This window comes from Malania oleifera, chromosome 6, assembly GCF_029873635.1.
Source record: "Malania oleifera isolate guangnan ecotype guangnan chromosome 6, ASM2987363v1, whole genome shotgun sequence".
In the NCBI taxonomy this organism is placed as follows: Eukaryota; Viridiplantae; Streptophyta; class Magnoliopsida; order Santalales; family Ximeniaceae; genus Malania; species Malania oleifera.
The window spans coordinates 84,591,038-84,604,511 of NC_080422.1; the positions used below are offsets into that span (position 1 = coordinate 84,591,038).

General features: G+C 35.0%; 1 protein-coding gene across 3 annotated transcripts; it reads left to right on the forward strand.

Annotated features, from left to right (window-relative positions):
* The first annotated feature begins 1,320 nt into the window (after nucleotides 1–1,320).
* On the forward strand, nucleotides 1,321–8,016 carry LOC131158356 (uncharacterized). 3 transcript variants are annotated; one of them, XM_058113166.1, is made up of 12 exons: nucleotides 1,321–1,631; nucleotides 1,723–1,779; nucleotides 1,900–1,951; nucleotides 2,076–2,149; nucleotides 2,255–2,385; nucleotides 3,010–3,046; nucleotides 5,321–5,470; nucleotides 5,581–5,897; nucleotides 5,994–6,656; nucleotides 6,746–6,865; nucleotides 7,344–7,402; nucleotides 7,745–8,016. In XM_058113166.1, the coding sequence occupies exons 1-12, from the start codon at nucleotides 1,607–1,609 to the stop codon at nucleotides 7,746–7,748; spliced, it is 1,689 nt and encodes a 562-aa protein (XP_057969149.1). In that variant the 5' UTR covers nucleotides 1,321–1,606; the 3' UTR covers nucleotides 7,749–8,016. The 3 variants fall into 3 exon arrangements, with proteins under 3 accessions (XP_057969149.1, XP_057969150.1, XP_057969151.1); XM_058113167.1 differs by having other exon boundaries at nucleotides 1,368–1,631; nucleotides 5,351–5,470; XM_058113168.1 differs by lacking the exons at nucleotides 1,723–1,779; nucleotides 1,900–1,951 and having other exon boundaries at nucleotides 1,435–1,631.
* The last annotated feature ends 5,458 nt before the right edge of the window (nucleotides 8,017–13,474 follow it).

Sequence of the window (13,474 nt, forward strand, 5' to 3'; positions counted from 1 at the left end):
ATCTCCAATAGTAATTGGGTCTTTCAGCATGAGAGTTCGTAGATCCTCTTTGCACACTTCCTTTTGTAATGAATTTTTACCTGTGCTGGCAATTGCACACCTAGGTTTTCTAATTTTGGGTATCTCTTTTTTACATTTTTTACTTCTTTACTTCATTGCTTCATTAAATTCTTGGAATTCAACCTGTCATTCATTTGGCAAGATTATGTGACAAACCAGTATTGTACCCCCATAGAGCAAAAGTTCCAACTTCCAAGATATGTAATTCTGAAAATTTGAGAAAACTATCCTGATGCAAATTTGAAAATATGAGAAAACTATCTGAGAGGTGTGCTTTGTTGGTTGAAGAGAGTTGAATTCTGAGGTACATGAACTAGAGCATTCTTTCTTTTTTTTTTAACTAAAGGAGGGCGGCACCTCTAATTATTTATTGATATACCTTCACTTTTGGAGAAAGAATACCGTGATTACATGACAAGCATTAAGAGATTACAAATAAAAAAGACATTAAATGTCTCTCAAAAATAATACTAACAACCAACCAAAATAAGACTATAAATTTAAACAAAACTATATAAGAAACAAATCTAAATAGAGACCTAATAAAAATAAAAATAATAAAATAAACTAAAATAAAAAAATCTAAACCAACCAAACAAAAATCGAGAGAATAAACTAATAACGAAGGAAAGTGAGATCCAACTTATCCATCTAAAGGATATTCATGATAAAAAATATTATTTTTCGTACATGACATTATTTCCCATTTCTCTATTATGTAAAAAGAAAAGCAACCGCATGGTAAAGGGATATGAACTAGAGCATTCTTGATACCTGCAATTGTAAAAAAGAGGTTGAGCAAAGGACAGCTGTAACAATTAAGCATAATATGCACTGGCTATGTGCTGCACAAGTCCCATGCTTGCCCTTCAATTCAATTATGATGTCACCATTCGAATAGCAGCTGCTCGCCAACAGAGAAACAATACCAAAAAGAGAACGAATTATTTATTTATTTATTATTCTGGTTAATCTTCTTTAAGCATGTAGAAAGGAAACTATCCTGCTTTCGTGATTTTCAATTCATATAATATTTTAATCTAAATTTAGAGTTTAATCGAAAAAGTATTCTCCTTTGACTTTATTTGTCTTAAAATTGTGATGAACTAGTAAGAGCATGAAGGATGGAAATATATAGAAAAAAAATTACTTATGAAAGCACACAAAATAAACATAAAAATAAAAATAAAAATAAAAATAAAAAACTCAATTGTAAAAATTAAATTAGCATATACTGCAATGAGCGTAGTTAATGCATTTGTGGTGGTGAACAACCCATATCAGGGTTCTCAGAGCCACAAGATTATGGCCTTCCCCATTCGATCGTCCACACGGTTCATTTGTTCATTACTTCATTTGTTCTCTCTTGGGTGTTTTGGATTCCCACTCTATGCTCGAACACCACAAGCCTTCAGATTTTTAATTAATCTTAAAGCCATCGTGCTGGTTTTTACTGACCGACTCATTGCCTCTTCTCTCCCGCTGTCTTTCTAATTTTATTTGGTCAATCTCCCACTGCCAACTGCCAAGCTGTGTCTGAACTCCAATGCCAGGAACCATCCAAGTTTCAGGTACAAAACAACAATATCTCTGTTCTTTTCAATGGCTGTAGTTCAAAAGTTGCACTTCTGTTTTGAATTTTTTATATATGATTTGCTACAGTTCTGGGTTTTATGGATTTTCCCCCTTCATCACCCTCTTCGTCAGTATCTGTAAAAGGTGAGCAGATCATCTTTCTTTTTTCTTTTTTCTTTTTTTTTTTCTTCTCTCTTTGGCTTTTTTATTTTTGGGTCGACAGTCTTGGCTGGGCTTTAATAAGGTTGAGATTGACTAATGCAGTTTCAATCGGGAAGGATGAGTATCAGACTTGGGGAAAGGGGGACTTCTCTTTGTAATGATGCTGATTCTGATTCTGGTTTTAGATTTTGGAATTTTTACTCTGCTATTCGTTGCTCTTTAACTTTCATGTTTGCAAGTTTAAACTTGTGGTGATGATCTGTGCCAAAAATTTGCAGCCCATTAACGACCCTTCGCAAAAATTTGATTGTCACACTGTTGGATCAAGAGGGAAATGCAATATCACACACAGGTTTATCATTTAACTTTTTTTTTTTTTCCCATTTGAACTCATTTGACGTATGTGTTTTATTTGTCGTCCTTCAGCTAATGAGGATGGTTATGCTTTTGTCTGTAGGCATTGATACAATGTTGGTAGTTGAAAAGGGTTCGTGGGAACAAATTTTCCCTTTTGAAGGAGGTGGGCATGTGCATATGAAGCTGCAGTTCATCCTCAGTGAAGAAGAGCGTAATCAAATTCGTATAATGGTACAGTTTCTTCTCTTCAGGATGCCCAACTCTTACCGCATTTGAGTTTATAGTGGATTGAAATCATTATGTACAGAAAATGAGCAATTGTGTAATTATCTACCCATAAACTAGAAATGAACTTAAAGAGGTCCTGAGCACTCTTCTAGCCCCTAATGTACTCGCCCAACTTTTGGATTTATATTCGATAAAAACCACCGGGTATGCAAAATGTGCAATCCTGAACTCTCTTTTTTTAGCTCAAAATGTGCTCATGCCTTGTAGGATCTCCACTATTTTCAACTTCTTTTCAATCCATTGGGAATCCCACCATGCCGACACAACTGGGGTAATCCATCCCCCATCCCAAATGCCTCTCTGTCCCTTTGCAACTTTGAATTGGGACCTTTAAGATGGCTATCCCATCCTCAAGTCACTGGGTTGATCCAAAATGGACCATATTTTCAACTTTCCAAGTTCCAAAGGTTGTGAGAAAATCAAAATACAATATGCAACATGGAAAATTTGCTATCTATGACTTGGATAGTCGGATTATGGATCCATTAGATTCCTTAATATGTTGTCATTGTTGGTGGAGGTGGTGGATTAATTTAATATCTCTGTTTTTTATTTGTTTCTTAATAGAGAGAATCTGCATTGAAGAAGAAAATCAAGAAATATGGTGAGTCACTTTACAGCAATCTTAGAAGTTCAGTAATTTCTATTTATTGTTAATGATGATATCTATAATATATGAAAGTTAAGATGTAGTCCCAAGAGGGGGGGGGGGGGAATTGGGCTATTAAAATTTTCTTTTAACTCTTATTACAAATTTGCAACCTTTTGTTAATTTAGTGAACACACAATTTTGTTTTAACTTCTAATGCTTAGTTAGATTAACTACAACTTATATATCAACACAACCCAATAATTCTCAACAACATCAATTAAACAAACATTAAACCATTCAACCACAATATCTTAATCAAGATATGATATGTAGTACTTTTGCAATTTTCAGCTTTTACAAGATCTCAAAGTAGAGTTTGTTTGTCATCCTGTATATATGAATTTGATTCAAGCCCTGTATGAATGAATTGTGTTTCCTCAATACAAACCACAACTCATACTTTAAATAAAATTTTAATTAATTTGTCTTAGGCGTTAACCAATCAACGTACTCCCTTTGAGGTTTCGGCAATTTATATTAATCAACCAATGTACTCCCTTTCGGTTTCCGCAATCCTAAAACCAAATTAAACCTTGGTTTATTTAATTTTCAATCCACATAGTAAATATGATCAAGAATTAAAATCCAACCACGCAGTTAATAAAAACAAGAAATTAAATGAGAGTAGGGAAGAGAGTGAGATCGAGATTTTTTACGAAGTTCGGCTTATACTCAGCCTACATCCTCGCCTTAGGCCATTACCACCTAAGGATTCCACTATAGCACTCCTTTCTGGGCGGAGCAAACCTTTACAAATCTCTCCTTATGGGTAGAGCCCCCTCTCCAAGCGATACCCCACGCTCGGTCACTCCTTCAATAGGCTAGAGCGTGCCTCTCCAAGCAATACCCCACCCTCGGCACAACAATTCAAGAACCTGAACCGTTTACCAAAGAAGAAACAAATATTGGTGTAAAAAGACACTCTCCAAAAGAGTAGATTAGTATAATTGAAATCTATATACTTGAAACAAAAACACAATATGGAAAGATGAAGCTCAAGAAGATATCACCGGGGGTCTATCTTAGTTGTAAAACTCAGTTAAGAACACAAGAACCGTGACCTTTAAATCAATAAAATCTCAGTAGTGAAATTTAGAAATTGATTGCACAAGAGAGTTTTGAGAGAATTGGGAGATTTGAGAGTAAGAAAGCTTGATTGTTGTATTTTCTTGGTGTAATTAATCCTTAGCCTTAGGGGGTTATTTATAGATGAGAAATCAAGTCTATTTCGTGTTCCCCAAGTGACTTGGAGTGTTTCCCAAGTTTATAGAAAGCTTGGAGCACAAGAAATATGAATTTGAATTTAAAAACTTTTAAAAAATATAGCTGTTAATAGTGTTCAGTAGACTGAAGTATCGGGTTCAGTCTTCTAAAGTTCTTTAACACGCTGAAAAACTAATTGGAAACAGGGTCAATCGATTGGGCTGACATGGTTCAGTCTTCTGAGGCTATACTGCCTCTTCAGAATTTCGTCAGGAAATTCTTCAGTAGACTGAACTTAATCTTCAATCTTTTGAGGAAATTCTTCAGTCTTCTGAGGATAAACTTCAGTTGTCTGGGCAGCTAAAATTCTGGTTTTTCAGTTTTAGTTTTCAAAAACTCTTTGCTCTCTTGCTTTGATTTGTAAATTCTTTATCCAAGGTTTTGTAAAATAAAGTCTCTTAGTCCACAATGACCCCTAAAGAGCTTCATGTATCCATATTGAAATTGTTTGAAGTACTTACAAAAAGACTTTTTAAGACTTTGACATTCTAAACACTTAAGTCTTCATGTTTGTCTTTATTTGACTTCATCTTGTCTTCAAGCTTCAATATACTTTAAGCTTTTAGCAAGTTCTCTTTAATATTCATACTCTCATGATCTTCAAGCTTTATTAGATCATCTTTGAATCCATGCTTTAATATTCTTTAAGCCTCATTTGATCATCTTTCTTTGGAGTATAAGCTTTCAATGATTCTTGTGAGCACTTGACCTTGTATTCACATATTTGAGTCCTGAAATATCATCACTTAATCAAATATGTTCAGTTCCTCTGATTTGTTATCATCAAAACAATCAATTAATCAAATATGTTAAGTTCTTCTAATTTATTATCATCAAAACAAGATTTTAAGTCTTGTAAGGTCAACAATATATATGCCTCAACCATGAGGGCTCAGTTATTCTTATATTGCCCCTTTTCTGAAAGGCTCTTTCTTGATGTTCTGAGCACTGCATCTTGTCAAGATTCAAAAACAAGCCTTCCTCATCTTGAAGCTGTGAACATTGAAGAGGTAGCCATGCAAGCTGATCAAATGTTGCCCAATAGCTCTTCCAAAGATTCACAGTACAGTACTGGCCACAAAGAAGGAACTCCTGATTTGAAGCAAGCAGCCCCAGTTAAGAATTAAATTGCATTGTAGCACAGAATTGTGTTTCGTCAAAAAGATGCTCTAGAAGTTCAGTTGAGTTTTTCTAACACCAATTTCCCCCTTTCTGGAATGATACAGATAGAAGTCAGGAAGCTGTATTGACAGCTTCCATGCCAAAACAAGTTCAACACCAAATAACTGAAAGAGAATTCATTGAGAAGATTTTTCCTGAGTCTCCTGGTCCTGATGCTTCAGCACAATATCTTCATTCACTAGAAGCTTCAACTTTGTTCAAATGCTCAGAATCAGCTGTTACTACAAACAATGGATCAGGTTTTCCCAATCAGGAGAAAGACACGGATGATAGATCTGAGGAGATATCAAGTTCACAGGAGAGCTTTCCTAGTAATGTTAGGAAAATGATAAGTGCCCTCGAAAATAGTTCGACTCAGGTACTAGTATTCTTCTCTGCGAGTGTTTTCCATGTGCTTTGAGAGTTTTACACATTTCTATTTGATTGACATTCTAAAAAACTTGATTGAAAGCAGAATACAACATCTCAGATCAATCCAACAGCAACAAAATCTCAATCTACCACCCCATATCCTATTAAGGCCTTGCATTTGAAGGAAAATAAGTCTGGGAAGACTAAATTAGCACAGCGGAGTTCAGATATGGGGGAGTTGCGACAAACCTCAACAAAAACAAAGAAAAGAATAGAGCAGTTTGGTTTCCATAGCGCACTAAATGAGACTCAACCATTTCAGGATACAAGGCAGTTAGGGTTTAGCGGACAGCACATTCAATCTGAAGGAGGCAACCCAAGTTTGAAGAATAAAAATGACATAGCACAAGAAGTTGTAGATGTGAAGGAAGAGAGGAAATCTCTGGGACATTTGACAAAAGGATCTACTATTGAAACAGATATGGACTTGGGAAGAACCTTAAATGATCATAGGGTAGAGCACCAACTCTTTAGCCTGCATGAAAAGGTTAGTAAAGAAGCTGCGAACCTTAGACTGAAATCCGTAGCATATTATGGAGACTCCTTTGAAAGCTCTGGTTCATGGATATTCCTTGATGAAAGAGCAAGACGGTTATGTATAACAACTTGTTGTACAAACGTGATCAATCTACTTGGAAATTGTAGTATTGAAGCAACAATGGAACAAAAAGACATGAAGTTTCTGCCACTGCAAGATGTGGGGGAGGTATTTTTGGCTTCTTCTATGTATATGTGAGTTTTTTTGTATCTGAACTGCCAATTTGATCATTTAATCATTGTATTTACCAATTCCAGCATGGTATGCATGGTAGTTCTGATGTTGAAGCAAATATAATGGAGAAGACATCTCCCACTGACGGGCCAAAGCTTGAGAGTGCAACATATGTTGAAACTTCTCAAGGATCAATTGGACAGGTTACTGCAGATGCACTTTTCTCTCTTCTGAAGACCATGCATTTCAGTTTGTGAAGGACTTTTTCTTAATGTCACCTGTAAGGTCCAACTAGGTTTTTTCAAAAAGATGAAAAAGAATCTCTTCTGAACACAATTCTACTGCTGTAGGCTTCAAATTTTAGGGTTCACTACATTTCAGTAATTCTCACAAGTGACCTATTCGCTGAAATTTGCTGAATGCAAAGTGCATGTATTGCACAACATGAGCTTTACTCTTCAGTCTTCACTATTATTGAAAATTTTTATTAACTGTAAGGTTGGATTTGTCTGCCTAAGGGAGTGTTTGTTTAAGGGAGGCTATCTCTAAATTAGTTGACTAAATAAGTAATAGGTCAGACAAGTGTCTGGTGGTGTTTGGTGGCAGCTCTTAATTTTCTTTAAATTTCTCTAAGACATATTTCCATCTCTAACACCATTATTGTAACTTTTTTCTTCTTAGGCAATAAAAATAGCAATCATGGTAGGCTTTGGAATGCTAGTTCTCCTTACCAGAGAAAGGTAAAAAAAATTTAAATTGTTGAATTGTTTATGTTCCATTTAGTCGAATCTACAGTCTGATTTTATTAACGAATTGTTCATGGCACCAAGAAATTACCAGTATTAATAAAATTATTTGCAATAATACCGGTTTTCATTTTTTTCTTGATTTTTTGGAAAAAGAGATTCCCACATCCAAACTTGCCAAATTGCTTCAAGTTTTCCATATAGAAATAGTGCAGCATCCATTTATTGCAACATAAATTCAGGCAGTGAAAGGATGTTAAGTGTGTGTGATTGTCCCTAAAGTTTGCCTTGTCTTAGAAATATGCTAATTTGGATGGTCTCTTTGTTTTATTGCAGATAAAAATAGGAGCTTACATAAATCTACAATAACCAGCTTCAAATCCTCTACTTTATACTTGTCACTTGCTCTTTGCATGTATGATATGAAATGTTAAAATTCTAAGCATGCAAAGAGCAAATTTTTGAATGTGTAACTATCATGTTTGTAATGATTTTTGGGTTCAGTCATTCCAATGTCAAGGTTATCAATATTTGTGAGCTATACTCAAATCCCCGATGAATTTTTATTATCAGTGAGACCCTGGGCATAACATTCTCATTTCTTCTTCTTCTTCTCCTTTTGGCTTTCATCATTTTTCAGCCCATATTTTTCAGCTTATTATTATGTATTTACTTTATCTTTAATGTGCACCAGAAACAATAGATCATGTTCTACTTCACTACCCACTATCCCAAAAAATATGGACTCTTTCCCCCACTTCAGACTAAATTCTCTTCCACAACATTAGAAAATCTTATTAATTCTTCTATTCACCAAAGAGATTGGTCTTTCTCTAAAAACTTGAAATTATTTCCCAATTTGCCACCTTCAGTTGGGGCATTTGGAAAGCTAGAAATAAGCATATCTTTGAAAACAAAACTTGGGAATTTCTTCAAATAGTCAGAGAATCAAACTCAGTTTTGGGATCTTTCAAAACCCTATCAACAGCCCTCCTTCCACGGACCACCCCTTCGATTTCAATGCACTCTTGGATGCCCATAGTTTGTGCCTCTAAAAAAATCTAGTGCGATGCCTCTTGGAAAAATCATGACATGTCTGCTTCAATGGGATTGATTTGCAGAGACACTGGTCTTAAGCTGTTCAGCATCATGGGATTGAAGAGTTGTAGATGCTCTTCTGCCTCTACTGAAGCCTGGGCAATCCTTGAAACTCTTAAAAAGGGCATTAAATTTCAGTGGAAAGAAATTACAAGTGTCTCGGATGCTAAACAAATCCTTGAGAACATTCTTTTTTTTGGGGATGCAAACTGGTCTACATCAGATCTTATTTTTGACATTCAAAACCTAGTTTGGCATGAACTAAAAAAATGAAGGATAATTTTGCTGACATCGCGTGGGAAACGACCCTTTGATTTGAATTTTAGGATATGAAGGTTATTTTAGTTTGGTATGAACTGCAATGGAGGATAATTTTGAAATTTAAATTTTTGCCACTTGAATACTACCTAATATTAGTTTTTGTGCTTTTAAAAGTATTAAATAGAAAGAAAAAAAATTACTTTTGTATACCAATACAAGAAGAAGAAAAAACACAGAATGAATTCCCCCTTCCTTCCTTGGTATGGGCTTTTAATTTCTTAACTCATCCCTAACCTTATGATATAATTTATGAACATCTACCATTTTGTCTCAAATACTACAAAGGTCTTAGAAGGAGATTTCACTTGTGTCATCTTTTTCAAAATCCGGTATAAACTTAGAAATTTCTCCTATTTACTAGAAAAGAATTAGTTTTAAGGACACAAATTTACACTAAAAAGTGAAAGCAGTTTCTATTTTCAGTTTCCTCTACAGTTTGACCTTTCTCCTCTCAATTCTTGATATAAAGGTAAGAATAAACAAAAGAGACGAGTTAAAATGGCAAAGCTTGATCTGAAAATTGATAAGAAAAGGGCCTATAAGTAGGCTTTACATCAGAACATTTCATCCTAACACTAACCACAAATTCTTATAAAATAGAATCACATCCTAACACTAATCACAACTCCTATAAAATAGGATCACATCCTACCATTAACCACAACTTCTACCAATGACTAGAACTTTCAGTAAATATTAAAAAATATGAAATAAAACATTTAAATCTTAACACCCTCCCTTAAACTGAAATCTGCAGAAATCTATTTAAAAGAAAATCAACCCTCTGCAAAGTCCTTTACAGCAGCACGTGAACAAACTCCAAATAGACCACACAACTTCACAAATATAGCCAACTTGAAAGGCTTGGTCTGTATATCGGCAACTTGGTCTTCACTTCGACAATAAACCAGTTTGATTGTTCCATCATTGCTAAGATCTCTTAAAAAATAATATTTCATATCGATATGTTTGCTTCTTCCGTGTAGCACAGGATTCTTGGAGAGTTTGATTGCTGAGTTGTTGTCACAAAAAAACTGTAGTAGCTTCAACTTGTTTGAATTGTAGCTCTTCAAGAATTCTTTTCAACTAGATAACTTGACAAGCATAAGCGGTTGCAGCAATAAATTCAGCTTCTGTAGTTGACGAGGTGACAATTGGTTGGTTTTTAGAAAACCATGAAACGGCCCTTATGCCCAACATAAAAACATAGCCCGAAGTGCTCCTTCTATCATCTTGATCTTCTGCATAATCACTGTCAGTAAACTCGAACAACTCTAACTTTTTACCCTTCTTGTAGAACAACCCAAAATCTCTAGTTCCTTGCAAATAACGAAGGATTCTCTTGACAGCTAACAAATGCACTTCTGTTGGATTTTCCATATATCTTCTTATTAAACTCACAAAATACATTATGTATGGTCTTTTTGCAGTTAAATACATCAAACTACCAACAATTTGCTTGTGAAGTGTGTTATCCTCCTTTTTCCCTTCATGATCTTTGTTTAGCTTCAAACCAAACTCAGTTGGAGTGCTTACAGGACTGCAATCCTTCATCCAAAACCTGTCTAAAATATTTTGCACATACTTCTTTTGAGAAATAAAGATCTCATTAGTTGATTGTACTACTGCTATGCCAAGGAAGTAATGCATCATACCAAGGTCAGACATTTCAAATTCAACCATTATAGATTTCTTGAATTCTTTAAACATGACACCATCATTTCTAGTAAATATAAGATCGTCTACATATACGCAAACAATGAGTAATTTCCCTTTATCTCCAATTTTAACAAAAAGTGTGTGCTCATATGGACATTTGTGAAAGCCTTCTTTCAAAAAATAAGTCTCAGTGCGACTATACCAAGCTCGTGGAGCTTATTTTAATCCATAAAGAGCTGTCTTTAATCTATATACTTTATGCTCATTTATGATCTTAATATAGCCAAGGGGTTGTTCTGCAAATACCTGTTCCTCCAAGTTTCCATGCAAGAATGCCGATTTGACATCCAACTGGAAAATAGGCCACGAGTTCTGCGCTGCCAATGCGATCATCAATCTGATTGTATCATGTCTTGCAACGGGAGCAAAAACTTATGTATAATCAATTCCATATTCCTGCTTATATCCCTTAGCTACCAAACACGTCTTATACTTATCAATTTCACCATTTTCTTTTAGTTTTGTTTTGAAGACCCACTTTACACCAATGGTTTTGTGCCCTTCGGAAGATCAGCCAGCTCCTAAGTATCATTTCTTTCAATGGCGTCAATTTCATCGTCTATTGCCTTCCTCCATTTTACTTCTTTGATGACACTTTCAAAAGTTGTAAGATTACAATCTAAAAATAAAGCAAAATGAGTGATTGTATCTTTAATTTCAGTTACCTCATAGTCTTCCATCCATGCGGGCCTTTTTCGAATACAACTAAGAGATTGAGCTGCTGTATCAATAGCTTCCGCTGCTGTTGGCAAAATTTCAGCAGTTGTTGGAGTTGCTTCTGATGAATTTTCAGGCATAAATGCTACTAGAGTTGGCTCTCTTTCAGAATCATTGTCAAAAATAACTTGAGTAGGTTGCTGCCTATTCCAATCCCAAGTGTTCTCATCAAAGACAACGTCTTGGCTGGTCATAATCTTCTTGGTTAGTGAATTAAACAATTTATATGCTTTGGATGCTTCACTAACACTAAGAAAGACACACTTTTCCCCTTTATCATCAAGTTTCTTCCTTTTTTTTCATTCAAGATATGTGCATGAGCGATGCAGCCAAAAATTTTAAAATAATCTACACCTGATTTCCTTCCACTCCAAGCCTCCTCTGGTATCATATTTTGAACAGCAAATGTAAAACTTCTGTTCAAGATGTGAATACTCCAATTTACAGTTTCAAGACAAAACGGTTTTTGGAATTCTCCCTCTTACCAACAAGCTTATCACCATATTAAGGATGGTTATATTTTTTCTCTCTGATACACCATTTTGTTGTGGTGTATAAGCAACTATCAGCACTCTTCAAATGCCATAAACTTCACAAAAAACTTCAAATTCGGTTGAGCAATATTCTCCACCACAATCTGTTCGAAGGGTCTTAATGGTTTTTCCTCCATTAGAAAATGGTGTTATCGGGCCACAAATATCGGAGTGAATTATCTCCATAACACATTTTGCTCGCCATGACTTCCCTTAGGGAAATTGAGAATGATGTTGTTTGCGAACAACACATTATTCACAAACTTGGGAAGGAATACTAATCTGGGGAAGACCAGTCACTATATTTTTCTGTTGGAGGGTCTTCAATCCACCAAAACTCAAGTGGCCATAACGAAAATGCCACAACCAATAAGGATCTTTTACTTCAGCTACCAAACAAGATTGCACACTTTCAATCTTCAATGGAAACAACCTGCTTGAACTCATTTGCACAATAGCAATAGCTCCTCTAGTAGGATCATATATCTCACAAACACCCTTTTGAATAGTGATTACATATCCCTTTTCTTGTAATTGACTAGCACTTAACAAATTGCTTTTCAAGTCAGGAATGTAAAGGACATTAGAAATTGTTTCTACAAAACCATTCTTGGTTCTTATCTCAATATCACCCTTTCCCATCAACCTCACAGTGGAACAATCACCAAAACTTATTGTAGAATGAAAGCCTTCATTTAAATAAGAAAAAAGAATACTTACTTCCACACATGTGGTTACTACAGTCTGTATCCACATATCAAACATCAGACTCAGGTTCCTGATTAGCTTGAACAGCCATCAACAAAGTTTCCACTTCCTTTTTTTCGGAAAAATTCGATTGCTCTTCCTTTTCTTTGTCATTAGGCAACCGAGTAAAACATTTAGAAAGATAATGTCCAAATTTATGACATCTAAAGCACTCTACCTTGGATTTTTCAAAATGTTGATCTCGTCCTCTACTTTTGCCCTAAACAAATGTTGATCTCGTCCTTTGCCTTTGCCCTGAAATTGATCATCATTGGCTTTGAAATACCCGCTGCCATTTCTATTGCCTCGATCACCCCTTCCTCTACCTCTGCCTCTATCCCTTCCTCTAGAGTTTGAGAAATGAGTAGAGGTAGAAGAGTTCAAAGCTTGCTTGTAACACCCCGACCCCGAGGGGTCTGGGATATTAACTCTTTACTACTGATTTACAGCGGAAGCAAATAAACTCGATTCTTATTAAACCAGAGCGCTAATTATTCATGTTACAATCACTTATTTCAAAAGAAGAAAATTACACAAACGTAAATATCTGAAATCATACTATATTTCTAATTAATCTTTATTTTTCTAATCCCCACCCGCATGCTTGCTAAGCCTGATTTCCGACATGTCCTTCAGAGTTATCTGAAATAAAATATGATTGGGGTGAGACGACGCTCAGTAAGTAAATAAGATTATTATTAGTGTGTGGCCAAAATGAGTTTTTAAAGAATTTCGTAAAACAATAATGAATACTATAACTTCAAGATTTCTTTTAGAATAAACATAAATTTAACAATTTCTGCATAAAACTTTTGTCATCAATTTCAACAGTAAATTTTTAAATCATATACTATAACTGCTAAATTAAACTTTTAACTTTAAAACTGTAAAAATATTTAATGATAAACATACATATACTTTTCCTTATACG